This window comes from Protopterus annectens, chromosome 1.part0 (assembly GCF_019279795.1).
Source record: "Protopterus annectens isolate FY-2018-M chromosome 1.part0, PAN1.0, whole genome shotgun sequence".
Taxonomy (NCBI): domain Eukaryota; kingdom Metazoa; phylum Chordata; order Ceratodontiformes; family Protopteridae; genus Protopterus; species Protopterus annectens.
The window spans coordinates 516,062,769-516,081,345 of record NC_056725.1 but is presented as its reverse complement, the minus strand read 5'-3'; the positions used below and the strand labels follow the sequence as shown (position 1 = coordinate 516,081,345).

The following is an 18,577-nucleotide window of genomic DNA, read 5'->3' as shown; positions in this document are numbered from 1 at the left end:
AGGGGTGTAGAAATAAGCAGGAGATGCTTCCACCTAGTGGCCAGACTCAATAATTGCAGAGATAGGAGAAAAGTGTATTAGTGAAGGAGAGAAGTCGTCTGAGGTAAGGAGACTACAGTAGAGGCGCTTAGTTTCAGAGTTAAGGAAGCAGAATGTTTAACAACAGCTAGGGGCTATACAGGGCAGGGAAGGTGTAAAAAGAAAGAGTGACTAAATCTGGTTCTTAGAACGGGGCAGAGTTAGGTTAAGGTAGTGTAGTCATACATAGGGGTGTTGAAATGAGCAGGAGATGCTTCCACCTAGTGGCCAGACTCAATAATTGCAGAGATTGGAGAAAAGTGTATCAGTGAAGGAGAGAAGAGGTCTGAGGTAAGGAGACTACAGTAGAGCCGCTTAGATTCAGAGTTAAGGAAGCAGAATGTTTCACAACAGCTAGGGGCTATACAGGGCAGGGAAGGTGTAAAAAGAAAGAGTGACTAAATCTGGTTCTTAGAACAGGGCAGAGTTAGGTTAAGGTAGTGTAGTCATACATGGGGGTTTATAAAGAAGCAGGAGATGCTGCCACCTAGTTGCCAGACTCAGTAATTGCAGAGACAGGCCTCGGACACAGGGGAATTGGGGAAGACACCAGAAAGGTAGGGATGGAGGATTAAAACTAGGGTAGACTGCTAGCTTTTGCTCACCGGTTTGCTGTACTAATGGACAATTGTAATTTATAATTGGTTTTAACAGGGTACATACATTCAAAAATAATTCCTGGGGAGGCAAGGAAATTATAGAAGCACAGCAGGAGTTTCTTATACTTGTCCGTTCAAGGGCGGGAAGCCAGGGATTCCAAGCAGAGACTGTGATGCACCTGGGGTGAAGGTGATTCAGTTGGGATACAATTCAAAAATAATTCCTGGGGAGGCAAGGAAGTTATAGAAGCACAGCAGGAGTTCTTATACTATGTCAATTCAAGGGCAGAAAGCCAGGGATTCCAAGCAGAAACTGTGGGGCACCTGGGGAGAAGGTGATTCAGCTGGGATACAATTCAAAAATAATTCCTGGGGAGGCAAGGAAGTTATAGAAGCACAGCAGGAGTTCTTATACTCTGTCTGTTCAAGGGGGGGAAGCCAGGGATTCCAAGCAGAGACTGGGAGGCACCTGGGGTGAAGGTGATTTACCTGGGATACAATTCAAAAATAATTCCTGGGGAGGCAAGGAAGTTATAGAAGCACAGCAGGAGTTCTTATACTCTGTCCTTTCAAGGGTGGGAAGCCAGGGATTCCAAGCAGAGACTGGGAGGCACCTGAGGTGAAGGTGATTCAGCTGGGATACAATTCAAAAATAGTACCTGAGGAGGCAAGGAAGTTATAGAAGCACAGCAGGAGTTCTTATACTCTGTCCGTTCAAGGGTGGGAAGCCAGGGATTCCAAGCAGAGACTGGGAGGCACCTGGTGTGAAGGTGATTCAGCTGGGATACACCTTAAGCTAAGCCAGCAGCCTATGCAGTACAGGACAGGATGGTATGTGAGGGTATTTAAAAAAAAATTCATTTTCATGTATTTCAAAAATACATTTCATATGTATGTCAGTGTTATACTCACAAATACGTAATATATATACATATACAATTTACCTACTGTTGGTAGGACTTATGTATTGACTCAGCAAATAAAAAAAAAAAAAAAACATCTGTTTTGTGCACAGTCAAAGTGGAAAATCTTTCTGGGCATGGAGAATCACACACAAAGATGCCGAAGCACAGGTACGGACCCACCCCCTTAGCTTACCCTGGCCTTTCTCCCTCATATTGTGAAAAATATGGATGGACAATTACCTACAGTTTCCCCTACCAGTCTGGTTGATATGAGTGTCTGGAGACAGTGTGGCAACTGCCTCATGTACACAGACAACAAATTAATACTACCATCCAGGAACACAATTTGTGAGAGATGCGGTTACATTAGGAAGCTAGAGTCCATACTCTCTCTCCCTCAAGCCAGTATATCTGGAACCAAAAAGGTTGTCAACACAATCACTACACCTCAAACAGCACCCACACTCACATATGGAGTGGTCCTGCACATAAAAATACCCAAACAAAGGAGACCTCCGAGGCAAAAACACATGCAACGTCCACAGCTCTCCACACCACATACAATGCATAGTCCACATACCTGTGTCTCATAGCCACTAAGGCTTGACCATAAACCCAACATGTTAGTTATAGGAGACTCCATTTTGAGACACACAGATGTGCCTCTCACCAGGCTGGATAAGGAGAAAGTCACGGTTAGTTGTCTGTCAGGTGCCAGAATCCACCATATCACACACGCACTCAAGTCTCTCAACAGGTACTGTTATGACTCTGAGTCCATGTTGTTGTGAATGATTTGAGATGCAACTCTCTGGACTACATGAAAAGAGATATGATTAAGCTTGCTGATTATTTGTCCCAGGCAGGTATGGCCCCAGCCTTAAGCAGCTGCCTGCCGTCACCCAGAATTATACCTCGAAACAAACTGAAAATGACTGACTTTAACAATTGGCTTAGTTTCTGGTGTCATTCCAGGGGGATCCAGTACCTGACAGCCTGTGAAGATATGATTGACATACCACGATGCTGTAGAAAAAACTATGTTGTAATCCTCACTGATTATTTTTTGGTTTTACACTGCTATTGCAGTCTGTTTAATGACTTGCATCTCTGTTAGACTAACTGTACAAAATTTTACTAGAACTGCAAACATGTACCTTCTCTGATATTATTCAATTAATAATCAGTGTGAGACTATCACTTTGCTTATACTGTGTTACATAGTCCATATTCTGTTTTTTTAGCTTTCCCCGGGTCCCTTCTATACTCGGGATGTTAAATTAGGCTACACAAATACAAACATATCTATAAAGAGATATCTATGCATGTTTGCATATATATTATATATACACATACATAATACACATTACATATGTATATTTCTGCACACACATACCCCATCTCTCTCTCTCTCTCTATATATATATATATATATATATATATATATATATATATATATATATATATATATATATATATAAAACACATGTTTAAAAATAAGCCTTATTTGACTTTCAGCAGCAAGTAGTCTACTCCACTGGGTAAAGTATAAACCTTTCTACAAATGGAGAAAGCAAGTGGCTAGATGAAGGGAGTGGATGTTTGGATAAAGTTTGAGTACAGGAGGTGGCTGAAGCGTACTGACCTCTAGTAGTTTGAATTGATGGTCCAATAAGTGTTTTGACAGATACTGCAGTACCATGCTGTTGAGTACAGAACAGGTATACCAGAAGGATGATGGAAGTGGGCTATGTAACTTTCTGTATAAAACTCATTGTGTAATGATTTACTAAAAAAGTTTAAAGGAAGCCTAAAGCCATTTCTAGATCAACATCCCTTGTGCAGCCTGCTAGTGGAAGTTGCATTAACTAGTACTGTGAAGTAATGGACCCATTGGAGCAACGCTTGCTCCTTCAAAAGCTAAGCTTGTGTTCCATTAAGATACTTTAGAGAGCAATTTCAAAGTATTAACAAAGCATTAAGCGTGTCACCATGTAAATTGGCTTTCCTCTAGAACCTGACAGGAGTCTAGAAAGTGACCGAGTAGCACAGCTTACCACATTTCTCAACACGGTATTGATAACTGAGTTCCTAGCTATGCATTAGAGTGCATAGCTATCTCACCCTGTGGCAGGAGTCCTCATTTGATTTCATGATCAGGAATAATATCCTCATCCACAAAGTCATGAACACCTTGGGCAGTCTTGCTCTCACATTTCCATCTGCTATAGTGTTGGTGGGGCACTGTGCTGACTGCTCCCCAAGTTAATGGGAATGTGTACCCATGAACTACCACATAGGCGGCAGTCTTCTTAACACCGAATGTATGATAAGGGACTTTGGGACCCAGGTGGACAGTAGTCTCTCCTTTGATAATTACCATATTGCCACAGTAGTCAGGAAATCTTTTTACATGGCACACCTCCTCACAAAAGGGTTCTCATCCAGGAAAAAAGAGGTCATTGTTCCCCTCTACTCAATACTCGTTAGACCCATTATAGAGTACAATGCCCCTTTTGAAATGTACCTCACAAGACATCTGCAGCAGCTGGAAAGGCCACAGAAGTACCTCATAAAGAGAATTACTGGCCTCAGACAGATGCCCTACACTGATCGTCTCAAAAAACTCCAGCTTTACTCTGTAGCATATCGCATACTCCGAGGTGATCTCTGCCTAACATATAAAGCTATGTCAAATCCAGAGCTGTTGGACATGCTACACCTAAATAAATCCCAATCCCTCCAAGCTACATGCCCTAGGGACCTAAACCTTGTCACCACAATAAACAGGACTTGTTGAGGGATAGATTCCTGTCCCAGAGACTTTCTATACTCTGCAACAAGCTACCCATCTATGTCAAGCAAAGTTCCTCATTAACACTCTTCAAGAAAAATCTTGATGAGTGGATGGGAAATAGGAAATAACTTTCTTGGGTTGATGTAAGCCAGGGAACTTTATTGGCTAGGCTTACTTAGGCCCTTGTGCCGATAGCCTAGTACCTACCTATAAGAAGAATCAATTAGTACAACATTAAAATCATTTTTTCTCAACCAATAGAGATACTTAAAATTGTAACAAAAAAAAATAGACTATCCTTCCATGGTGGACATAATTGTGAAGGTATGTAGTTCACTTAAATGATAAATGAGGTCAGGAAGACTAAGGGTGGTGGAGTTTCTATTTTTATTAAAGACAAGCACACCTTCAGACTGGTTTGCCAGCATGATGCAGTAGAACTTGTCCTGGTGCAACTGACAACTGTAAAGACACACCATGCAGCTGTAGACCCCCCCTACATCACTTAGGACGCCCACTTCTCCGACCTGGACCAACTTGAGTCTATCAAGGTACCCCCCAACACCCTGATCCTTGGTGACTTCAACTACTTCACCATAAACTGGGTGAACTATTCCTGTTGTAATGCACTCACCCAACGATTCCTTGAGTTCATCAGTTGCAATGCACTAGAACAGCTTGAGTCATCCCCCAGCAGGGGAGATAGCATTCTAGACTTGGTTTTCACCAATATGTGTGGCCACTGCAACACCCACATGGTGAGTTCAGACCATCAGTCTGTCTATCCCGTTCAACACCCTTCACGGCCGTAACCAGGATACAAATGTTCTCAAGAACTGACTACAAGCTTCTAAGGGAGGGTATCAGTAACTTTACATCACTGCCACGCTTAGAGGATGCAGACAAATATGATGAACAGTATGCCAGTGCAATATACAAGCACCTGCACAACTGCATGGATTCAGCCATACCCAACCCAACGAAAACCTGCTCCTCAAGGAAACACAAACCTATGTGCTGGACATCCTCTGTTAGCAGGCTGTACAACAAAAGGAAGAAACTGTTGTCAATGTGTAAAAAGGCACAACTCCCAAAGCACATAACCTGTGGTGAGAGACCTGAGTAGACAAGTTGACAACAATCTCACATTCGAACATCATGTAGCGGCAGTGGTTAGAAAAGCCTTTCACTATAACATCTGACTATCAATTACCGGTTTCCTTACATGTATGTCATTCACACTGCTTATGCAAGTCACATCAAAAAAGGCACATCACCAAATGGGAGGTATGCATTATGGGTGACACATACTCTTGTGCACCCCATATTGTGGCATTTATATACTAATATACCTGTCTATGTCAAACAAAGCTTTTCATTCGCACTCTTCAAGAAAAATCTTGATGATTGGATGGGAGATAGGAAATTCACCCTGGGGAATCACTTCTGTGGCTCTGCTTGCCAGTGGCTCAGGAAAACAATTTTCTTGGCTGAGAAAGCCAGGGTACCTTTTGGCTAGGCTTATATAGGCCCTAGGGCCAATAGCCTAGTGCCTACCTATGATCCTATAATATGAAACATACTAAAGTACAGTCATCAAAATACCCTGCCCCTGGCATCAGACCACATAGCATTATCATTCCTGCTTCCAGGTACAGTGTATAACATTATGTAATCTGCCAGGTAGGCACACTTGGTGACAAATTCATCTTCCAGTAGATGAATACACAGACAGACATATGTGACTTATCCAGAACATGTTAGAAGTAGTGAAGCCACTGCTGTGTATTTGAGCATACTTGTCACCGTCAGTGCATAACTAGCAATATAGGAAGCCCCACTGGGAACTCCTTAATTCTGCAATAGCACTGTAAGACCATTAATTCATGTGCAACAACCTTGCATCAGGCTCTGGAACCACAACTGACAATTAGCTAAGTACTGTTAAGAATAATTGCTGTGATCTTGGGTCACTTGTGTAATATTCACTGCACATTTTCAGTGTCTTCTCCGCTCAGTATATACTTGCAAGAAATCTCTCTCTTTTATGATATTGCCATGTTTCCTTGATTTCAGTGGAAATAAAAGTAAGAACCTGTTAAAGAGGAATTTTATTACTTGTTCCTATTACTTTTCATCCACTACCAATAACATAGAGTATGGTAAGGTTTGAATGCACTACACAAAGCATGTATGTGTCCCTGTCTGCCCCATATTGGCTGTGTGCCTGCCATTAAGCTCAGCAGCCATAGGTCAATAAGCTGCTGGCCAGTCGGTGTCTAGTTGCTCAGCTGTGGTTCTACCTTCGATAGCTATTTCAACGGAAGCTGGATTTATAACCAATGAACCTTCCAAACATGAACGGAGAATTGCTCCTCCATGTAGGTTAACTGACAGGATGCAGCTTGGAAGAAGATGACATGATGATAAGGAGGAGGCTGAACATCATATGTAACCAGGAAACCAGAATGTAGGGCAGTGCAATCAAGCCACTTGGCTTGGGATCCAGACTCTACTACTCAGGATGAGGACAGGCTATAAGTGGTGTGGGAGTTGTGCCGAGAGAAAGGTTTCAGAAGGTAGTGCGGGATGTAATTAAATTTAGTGAAACACTCATGGCAATTAGATTCTAGTGTAAAGCTTAGTTAGTATTCATAACCCCTACCAGTGCCCCATAGCAGGGTTGTTTTACTGAGGAAAAGAGTGCATTCAGACAGCAATTCCATGACCTTCTAGATAAAGCAGGACAATATGAATTGGTGTCGATAATGAGTGACTTGAATGCATATATTGGAACAGACAGAGCAGGATATGAGGGCTGCCTGGATTGACATCGGTGGAGCATCAGGAATATGGGAAAGGCCATTCTTGATTTCTGTCAGGCAAATGGCTTGATAGTAGCCAACACATGGTTCAGAAAGAGAAGTTCGTATATGAGTGGTCAATATGCAGTGCAGATAGACTTCCCCTAGAAAGAAGAGGGTACTAGGATATAATCACTGATATCAAAGTCAACCACAACAAAACAGATGCCCCACAAGTTGCCACAATCATTGCATCATAGGAGATTGCTAGGCTATTGACACGGAGGTCAATTTAATTGTAGCCATTTCAGCCTAATATAATACTGTACAGATAAACATGATGCCACCTTGGAAGATATAAGAATATCTGCAAAGAAAATGAAGTCAGGAAAAGCAGTAGGCTCAGATGAGGTCACAGCAGATATGTTAAAGATGATGTGTTAGTTGGCGGGAAAATGGCTCTAGAGGAGACTTAGTTTCATTACTCTGTGACCTAGGGAAAAATGGGAATTTGGGCTAGTCTCTACAATGGTCTCCCGAACTGCATGCCTAGTAACTACCTATTAAAATATAAACAATAGTCCTTTCTCCCACTTGGGGTAAAATAACCAAAAATATTTAGTATTATACAAAACAATCTTCCTGAAAAACTTCAACTCCATGAAAGAGAAAGACAGACAGAGTCTTAGTACCAGAAGCATAGATAAAATGCAAAAGCTGTGAAGTAGAAGAAGAACATGAGTAAATTCTGATTTAATAACTACTGTGGGTGAATAAATACCATTAAACATAAGCCATGTCCTACTAGAATGCTCTAGGAGAGGTGATTTAACTCTCTAAAGTAAGGGGTTAGCAGTAATATGCAAATAGTCTGACACTGGTATTATTTATTTGCATTTGTCCACCTGGAAAGTCCTACTAGACATAGTTCCTTTTTCAGTGAAGACACTGGGAGATAAGCTCCAGCAATAAGAAATACAAACATTTTAAAAGTTACTACAGTACAAGGGAATTCCGGTAGCAGGGCTACATAGACCACTTCATGTTGAATGATCTGTTTATTTTTTTGTAATTTGCCTGCAAAAATTAGATGTTCATAATTGCAAGTTAACACTCCCTGTGTTGACTTGAAAAGACTCTGAGGCACTAACAATATACCAAAAACAGTTTTTACAGCGCTATAGGTTAACATTTTACAACAAAAGTAGATAGCCATCTATGAATAATAATATTTTAGCCAAAGGGCACATGAGTGGCTCAGGAACAACAAATATGTTTGATATTCTGTCCCCAAGATCAAACAGTGGTCAGTATGTCAAACTTACAAAACTCATTTTTGAAAAATGAGTAACTACAATGGGCAAGCGGTATATAATCTCAAATGCACTTGCAACATATTACAGTAGCACATAGGTAGGAAATTTTCTGGACTAGAACTAGAAAGTCTTCTTTGAAAATTCAGATTTGTATTTATTTATTTTATTTTATTTATCTATCCTTTGTTGAGTGGGTTAGTCCCACTATGCTTGTAGCTACTTATCAAGAAAAATAATAACATTAGAACTTCCTGATATAGGGACTTAAACCTTGCTTGAAACATAAAAAGAGAATGTTGGTGGGAAAATTGTGTGTCTTAGAATTCCCCTTTTCTGGAACAAGTTTCCCATCCATTTTGCAGTCGAGTCTTTCACTGACCATATTCAAGAATAAACTAGACCGGTGGATAGGATATCAGAAGTTCATCCCTGGTCTGTTATAACTGTACTCGACCTTCATCAGACCACTAATAGAGTGTAATGCACCCTTTTGCATGTACCTCAATCAGACACCGTCAGCAGCTGGAGAGACCACAGAAGGTTCTAGCTAAGAAAATGCAGGGACTCCAAACGATGACGGGCTGAAAGCCCTGTCACTTTACTCTGTATCTTATAGGCTGCTGAGAGGTGACTTGTGCCTGGCCCATAGGGCAGTCTCCAACCCTGCCCTAATGTAAATGCTGCCAGTTCCTAAGTCAAATAGCTCAAGAGTCGCTCACTCTGGGGATCTCAACTTAGCTAATGGTATCAGCAGATCATGCTGGAGACACAGATATGTCTCCCAGAGATTGCTGCTTCTTTGGAATAGACTCCCTATTCATGTAAAACAGAGCTCCTCATTGTCCCTATTTAAACGCCGCCCACATAATTGGATGAGAGACCACAAATTCATGTGGCAACCATGTTTTTCATGGACAGGGGTAGCCAGTGTTGATTACAGACTTGCTCTGTTCATAATTTTGTTCTGCGAACTACGCAAAAAATAGCAAATGGGGATAGTTGGGATTAACATGGCTGGGATTGTAAGGCTTTAGGGCTGCTAGCCTAGTAACCTCCTATGGACCTGTGATGTAGTATATGTAAATGGTGTTGTAGAAGTCTTATAAATCTAGAATATAGCATTTTCAAAACTATCCAGATGTTAAATTTATTTTGGAGGTGGGGTCCCTTACTCCTAAAATTTGTGGTTTGTTCCAGTCAATGGGGAGTAAAGTCAAAAAGTAGTAACATACAGTTCGGTTTCAGACTTTATTTCCATCATAAAATGTATGCTAAAACAAATCCTGTTATTCAAGAAACTGCAAATTTTATAAGAACAATATTTAAAGTTTTATTCTATTGTTTGTGGACCCTTTATTTTAGCCTGTGTACAGATCTCTTGAGCTCAGAGGTCAAGTGGTACCTCTTGACTGTTGTCACTGGTAGAACGATCTTACTCCCCCACTCCCCAAAAAAACACACTATCATGGTTAAGAAAATGCATGCTAACACAAATCCTGTTATTCAAGTAACTGTGCTATAAGAATATTTCAAATTTGTTTCCATTTTTGAGCCTTTGTACCCCTCCTTCATAACTCTCAACTGTCCAGATTTTCACAGAAGGTCCAGATTTCTGCATATTATTTATTGGTCTGTTCCTGATAAAATTTGTTGTTTTCTGGAAAATGACTGAGGATTGAAGTCAGTAAACACAGATATACAGTTGACCTTCAGACTTCATATCCTTAAAAAAATGCATGACTAACACAAATCCTGTTAGTCTAACAACTTTCTAAGTTTATAAGAAGAACATTTAAAATTGGTCCCTATTTTTGAGTCCCATGGTTATAGGCTTTTGTTTGATTTCTTCCTTCAAGAGGTGGAGAGCTATAGCCCCATTTACTCGTATATTAATAAGCAATAACAAAGGTAAAATGATTATAGCAGCCTATATCACCTCCCAAAATACCACCACCCCAATAGCAACCTTCTCACTTGGACAGCCTCTACATTCAACCAAGAAACTCTGATATTAGGAGATTTTAATATTGACTGAACTACCTGCATCTTTGATAACCCAACAAGCTACATTAATGTCTTTGGCTTTTTCCAGATAATATCTTATCATACAAGAACTGACAAACACAGTAACGGGCAATCCATCCTTGACTGGACCCTAACAAATAGACCTTATGTTTGTCACCAAGCCAGCTTGCCTACCAGACTCCCTCAGCAGCCATATGCCCACCTATCTCCTCAGGCATAAAGCAGGCCATATAAACTATAGCATATGTAAACATATCCAAAGAAAACTAAATTTCTTCACCAATACCTTCATATCTCTCGTAAAACAATGCAACTGGTCACCTCTAAAACACCTATAATTAGATAAAGCAGTCCAGTACTTCAACAATACATTTCTAGATATCCTCAACAGCCTGGCTCCCTTGAGATGTATATGGGTAAAAGAAAAAACAATTCCTTGGCTAATAAAAGATAGTAAACTACTCATGAAACCAATAAATGGAGCCTGGAAATGCTATTAAATCATCAAAAACCAAACCACCCTGCTAAAGTACTGTCACCTACGAAAAGTAGATAAAACAAGACAAAAAAGTCTCCTATACATCACTCCAACTAAGGCATCTTAATAATCCCCAAAAGTTCTTGAGTGCCGTAAAACAACTCTTAAAACCTGGACACATTACTACATCAGCTCCCACCCCCATAAACACCACAGACACCATAACAACCCAGTTTAACTTACATTTTACAAACTCTATACTGTCCCTGCTAAAAGATAACAACAGTACCATGGTAACTCCCCACATTAACACCACCCAATTCAACACACCAAACTAATTCTTTCTCCTTCAATCCAGTGCAAACCAGCTACATACACAAACTACAACCTTCATGTCTTGCAGCAGACCAACTCCCTAATAAATTAGCAGGTGATGCAATCGCTTATCCAGTCTCCATACTAATTGACCTCTCCATCTCAGAAGAATACATCCCTAAACTTTAGAAAATCTCACACAATATTCCCCTACATGAAGGAGGCACATCCACAGAGTTATCAAACTACAGGCCAACTGCTATTCTCCTCCTCCTTGCTAAAATCCTTGAAAAATGTGTTCACTCCCAATTCCTGCCTTATCTAATAAAAAATGACCTGCTACGTAGCTCACAGCATGGCTTTCATCCAAAACATTGCACCACTACCATCCTTGTAAGCTTCACAGCCATAGTAAACCAGCTCAGAAACAACAATCAGTATGTATAGGATCTATTTTCCTAGACATGTCAAAGGCCTTTGACACTGTCGCACATTAAAAACTTCTCAGCGAACTAGCCTCCCCGAACCTCTCCCAACCAGCCATCTCATGTTGACAAGACAACAGTTAGTAAAATTGCAAAATGAAATCTCATCTCTGCTCCCTGTACTTGTACCACTACTTTTCACCAGTTCGACCATTGACTCTGCAACAATCATACAGTACGCAGGTAACTCCTCAAGCATCTGCACAGCCCCATCCCTCCCTGAGCTCCTCCACAAAACACAGAAATCCTTCACAGATGTAGAACAATATCTCTGAAACAATCAACTCAAACTGAACCACAATAAGACTAAACTAATGCTATTCAAAACTTGGAAAACACATCGGCTCCCCTAACCTTTTAACATACACTCCAAAAACACCGAAATCGATCACGTTGACCACGCCTAACTGCTAGGTGTGACCACTGACAACTGCCTAAAATATGATAAACCCATAGCCCTAACAATCCAAAAGGTACACATTAAACTTGCCACTCTGTACTGATCCAAGTCATTACTTACCCAAACCTCTAAACAGTCTAAACAGAACTCATCTACTGTTCACTCTGTTAGATGCCTCCCCTATTTTCATTAATCTGAGAAAATGAGAGCTTCACAAACTTGAGTCCTGCTACAGTAAAATAGCCAAGTTAGCTTGCAACCACCCACATAGATCACTCCACTGCACAGCCCTTCTAAGACTGAAATGGATTGAACTTCCTAACTTTATACAACTCAATCAATTCACCATCCACCACCCAGAAAAATGTCCAACCCTCAAAAACCTGGTTCACCCATACTCCAATTGTAGATCATTGTGATCATGCAACAAATTACTTCTAAAGGTTACAAAAGCCAACAACTGTTTCAGAGATGTTATCTTCTCAAAACAAATATCACAAGCCTGGAAATTGATTCCCCAGCATATAGTCAACATAGCTAACTCATCCAAAATCAAAACGTTACCTGCGGAGCAACCAACAAATAATTGGTTCTGCTTATGCTCTTCTCCAGGTTGATCACTCCTTACTTTTCTTTAATTTTCCTAAATACCCCTGTCTTCCTACCTCTTGCTCCCCTTGTTGAAGGTGGTTGTATATATTAACAATTGTATCTAACATAATGGCTACATCTGCAACCAGACTCAGTGCAATACTGCTATTTTTCATGGTCATACTAAACTGTTCTGCTAATGTACAGTAGTTTACCTGTCATTTTTAAATTTTATTTTATAAACTTCTACTGATCAAAATTTGCCCTGTGGAGCTTTTCTCCCTGGGCCACCGCTGGAAATGGGTTCCTGACCCAGTCGGATATTTTCCCGGTCACCAAAAGTCAAATAGATAAATAAAATATGTAAGCCTGTCTGATTGCCATGGCAATAACCACAAGTCTGATGATCCAAGTTATGCAAGTTAATTTCATTTACCATGTGATGTTTCCATTCTCATACTACTCCAAGTGTAAAATATGCAAATGTATGTACCGCTTATGTGTGTATGCTGTTTACGTCTTGCTAGTAGTTTTTCTTCTTGAAGTTTCTTGTAATTTTTAATAACTGTATGCAGAGATTTTCTCCCTGGGCTTCCACTGAAAATGGGTCTTTTTCGACCCAGCTGGACCATCCCAGTAAACAAATCCATGCATCCTCAAGCCCTTTTCTCATTTTGCACATGGGGCTGGGGTGACACTTCCACAGTGACAATCATCTCAAGCTAACGTTTACACAGCTGGGTGGCTAGCCCTGCTGCGGTAGTTCATTCACACCACTGACTCACGTACACACTCTCACCTACAGTCAATTCAGAGCATCCAATCAACCTACTGCATATCTTTGGAATGTGGGAGGATACCGGAGCACCCGGAGGAAACCCATCTGACCGCAGGGAGGACGTGCAGACTCCACACAGAAGTCACCCCAGCCGAGAATCTAACCAGAGGACCTCTTGCTGTGAAGTGACAACGCTAACCACTGCACCACCGCAGCTATATATATATATATATATATATATATATATATATATATATATATATATATAGATAGGTTTACATCAAAATGTCGACATTCAGTTGCACGACAGCCTCCTCCTCGAACATGGCAGGAGCAACATTCAGAATGTCGGTGTTCATGTGTACGTCCGTTCAGAAGGACATACAAAAGGCAGGGACATGAAGCATAGTTGGCAATGGCAGCTGCCAACATTAATATCGACAGACCATTGTCGATCTTGCTGCATCGACCTTACGACCTAGTTAATATGTATGAGTCAAGGATATGCGTCGCGGAAATCACCATCCCCGGTTGTGATTTTCATGCATTTGATAGTAAACCGATACAGCTATATATATATATATATATATATATATATATATATATATGTATGTATGTAGCATCACTCTTTTCTAATGAAGTATGTTCCATCAAGCCAAAGTAAACACATCTGAAAGATATCAAACCAATGTAGGACAAATCTATTGTAAATTTTATTAAGAAGAGTTCTACATTTCAGCTTTATATGCATATTAGACCTGTAAACATACAGAAAACTTGTAGGAAAAACACTTGTACAGTCAGTATTAGCTGGCCTGGGTAATAAGAAGTAACAGAAGCTGTATACTATGTTAGAACTAGGAAACAGTTGCACTTCTTGATGGTCTTCTAAATTCCAAACTTCTAATAGTACATACTTGTGGCAATGCATCCAGCTTTCTTTAATAATTTCAGAGAAAGATTCATCATCTTCTCATGGGTAAAGTGTGTGTGTGTGTGTGTGTGTGTGTGTGTGTGTGTGTGTGTGGGGGGGTGCTCACCAAGGCTATGTCTTAAATATTCCTCAAGAAAAAAAATAAAATTTCAGGCTTTTGTAGATATCTTGAGCTAAGAGGTGGAGAGGTATGCAAAGCTCTTTGAACTGCTGCTGCTTCTGCCACTTTTCCCAAGCATATATACACACAAACACACTTTAGATGTTATTCAGGCAAGCATGCATACACTCAGACATGCAGACAGAAACAAGCACACATACACAGACAGGTACATACTTATCTTTCTTTTCTTATTTATTATTTTACTTTTACACTCACTAAACAGCAAAACCACTGCTTAGCGAGTATAAAATAACTGCTCAATCGATCTCACTCTAACCTGATGCATATGAAAACACTTTTATAAGCACTTTAGCACACTCTGCCTGCCCCAAAAAAAGTAAAAGAAAGAATTTCTCCACAGAATAAATGCTTTTCAACTACTATAAAAAACTTTTAAACTGACAAGAAATAGTGCACTGCCATTTAAAAGTACAGTTGAGACTCATGGCAGTCCGGTAAAATACAAACTCCTAACTTAAAAATAATAATATGTAAGGTTTCTCCCCCAAAGGGAACTTAACTACCCTGCAAAAGAAAAACCTAAACCAACCATTGATCCTTGAAATCCTGCAGAGGAGCACGCTCTTCAATAGCAAGAAAGCTCAGAAGGGCTTGGTGCCCAAACCTGTCTTTGTAGTCAGTTCAATTTGAGCTAACAGTTTGAGAATATGGAAGGTGCCCTGAAGCTTTGGGAAAAGGCCCAATGCTACATCCTTGACAGACTGTAACCCATATAGCAAAGGCTACTCCAACAGTGATCAATATTGGACCTTTTTTTTTCTTTCTCAGCCTAGAGGTAAGAGGATTTCTCTGCCCAAAAACCAAAAGACTTGGTCATTCCTTTTTCTCTCTTCATTGTGAAGAGATAATATACCCTGGAGTGCTCCAAGAAGATGCCATAACCTCTATTTTTTTTCTTAAATTTCTTTATTTTACATTCGATAATCAGCAAAACTACAATAAGTTGGTTTGCTGCTTAGCGAGTGTAAAATGACTGCATGATCGATCTCACTCGCACTCTAATGCAGGCATACACACACACTTTTATTTTTTTTTCTTTGATTATTTTGCATTTGATAAGCATCAAAACTGCAGCTTAGCGAGTGTAAAATAACTGCACTATCGATCCCACTTGCACTCTAATGCAAGCATACACACACACACTTCTATTTTTTCTTAAATGTCTGATTATTTTACACTCGATAAGCAGCAAAACTACAATAAGTTGGTTTGCTGCTTAGCGACTGTAAAATGACTGCACGATCTATCTCACTAGCACTGTAATGCAGGCATACACACACACACCTATTTTATTTCTTAAATTTCTTTGATTATTTTACACTCGATAAGCAGCAAAACTGCTGCTTAGCGAGTTTAAAATAACTGCACTCTCGATCTCACTTGCACTTTAATGCAGGCACACACACACACACACACACACACACACACACACACACACACACACACACACACTTCTATTTTTTTTTCTTAAATATCTTTGATTACTTTACACTTGATAAGCAGCAAAGCTACAATAAGTTGGTTTGCTGCTTAGTGAGTGTAAATTGACTGAACGATCGATCTCACTCGCACTCTAATGCAGGCAGACACACACACTTCTATATTTTTACTTAAAAATCTTCTTTTCTTATTTTACACTGGCTAAACAGCAAAAGTGATGCTTATCCAGTGTAAAATAATGGCAGTCGTTAGGTTTCTCCACGGCAGTAACAGGCATTACGTGTAATGAAAAACCTTACTTCTCAATAGTACAAACTTTTGCAGAATGTCCAGATTTTGCCTTATAAGGTAGGTCCATCCTATTAACATTTTCTGGTTTGCCTACAGATTAAAGTCAGTAAATAATGAGATGAATTTTTGGTGAAATGCATGCAAACACTGGTTTTATTTGAACACGTCTACGTTTATAACAGCAATATTTAACGTGTCCGTATTTACAGCCCTTTCTCCCATTACTTTTGCCTCTGTCCCAACTTCTTAAACTAAGCACTTGTAATGTTTTTTTCTGAGGAACTTTGTATGACCTGTACATATATGTAGAGAAAAAAACTTTTAAAGAAAAATGTAATGCAGATACCCCTAGTTATAAAATAGTCACTGGAGAACACTTGTGTGAAAAGCAGGTATTATAGCAATCCCTAAACAAAACAGATGCGTGCAGCAACTACTATGAAGAAAATAGTTCCCACAGTCATTCAGCATTGCATTTTTACAGGCTGCAGGAACCAAAAGTAAAATATCTTATGCATAGTTAGTGTGTAGGGGCATTTCCAGGGCGAAAGGACTGAGGAGGCTGGTCATGGGCAGTTCTTGGGCAGCAATGGAGGAAAATGTGAAAAGTAACAAAGGGCGTTATTACCGAAGGGTTCAAGTGCCCATACCTTCTCTTGAGCTATGTGAGACTGTGATATGGTCAAAGATGGCTCACACTACCGGAGCTGTAAGAACAGCTAATGAAAAAAATAGGGGAAATTGTCATTTTGGATAACTAAAAGAATATGGTACAGTGCTACATTAAAAAAAATGGGGGAAAAGAGAACCTCAGAAATGAGAAAGCAAGTAAAGCAGCACATAGTGGTCCTGTAAGTATATGCTTGCTTTTTATTACAACCAAGGTACAACCAACTTTATCATTTGTACATTTAAGTGTATATAACATTGATCCTCATTGGCTTTTGAATTTGTGTATATTAGCTGCTGAAAGAATTCCTTTTCTGAAATGTTCTTCTTTATTAAGCAGATATATCTACTCATTAAAAGTGGATCGAGATCATTATCACTTATGTGATATGCTGTCTTGCGGTATTTTATCTCAGATTTTTTTTCTAATTATTGTGATTTGATTTATAGGTGGACTGAATGCAGAGCTGAATGAGAGAGGACGAAGTTTGTCTGTTGGACAGCGACAGCTGATGTGCTTGGCAAGGGCACTTCTGACTCAGGCTAAGGTATTAAGTTAATAATTCATGTAAAATTCACAAAAATCTCTACAGCAAGTTGTTGCCATCTTTGTGACCAGAGTGTGATTATTATAAACACCTCACACTAGAAACACTGAGTCTTGATTAAAGACCACCCAACACTACAACCTGTGAGAGATGCACTTATATAGCCAAACTGCTGCCTGTCAGGTGCCAGGATCTGCCACATAACGCACGCACTCAGGTCACCCCACAACAAGTACAAATATGACACTGTCATTGTCCATGTTGGTGTGAATGACCTGAGACGTACCTCCCTGGATTACATGAAAAGAGACATGGAGGAGCTATCCGATCTTGTAGCCCAGGCAGGTATGACCCTAGCCCTGAGTAGCATCCTGCCATCACCCAGAATGATACCACAGTACAAGGACAACATGATTGACTTCAATAATTGGCTAAGCATCTGGTGTCATTCTAAGGGGATCCAGTATTTGTCTGCCTTGGACGACATGATCGACAGACCATGATGCTTTGCCAGAGATGGCCTGTACCTGTCGGCCTTGGGATTCCGGATACTGGCTATGGATCTTGCCACCCCTATAATGCCTTTTTTAAGCAAGGTTCAAATGACAAATTCACGACCGTAACCGGTACAAGCAAGCAAAATCTGAGGGTAATGCTGCTCAATGCTAGAAGTCTAAACCTCAAAATGCACTCACTCAAGGCACTCCTTAAAATGGAGAACATCGACATCTGTGCAGTGACAGAGACCTGGTTCAAAGCTCCAGAGAGCACCCCTTCATTACCAGGCTATAATTCATACCACACCTTTTGGCTACCTAACCCGGAACGAAGCACTAAAGGTGGAGGCGTGTCCCCTCCAGGCTAGTTGCACAGCATAATGCATCCGAGATTATCCAAGTGCAACTAACTCTGGGCAAGACCACAAGCCAAATTGTAGCTT

General features: G+C 40.2%; 1 protein-coding gene across 1 annotated transcript in view; it reads left to right on the top strand.

Moving 5' to 3' along the window:
* The window catches only part of ABCC10 (ATP binding cassette subfamily C member 10), a 1,243,619-nt gene that overhangs the window by 1,144,460 nt on the left and 80,582 nt on the right, over positions 1–18,577 (top strand). The window contains exon 21 of the mRNA XM_044061090.1: positions 17,540–17,637. Within this exon, the coding sequence (XP_043917025.1) occupies positions 17,540–17,637 (98 nt within the window). The remainder of the gene's footprint in view (positions 1–17,539; positions 17,638–18,577) is intronic.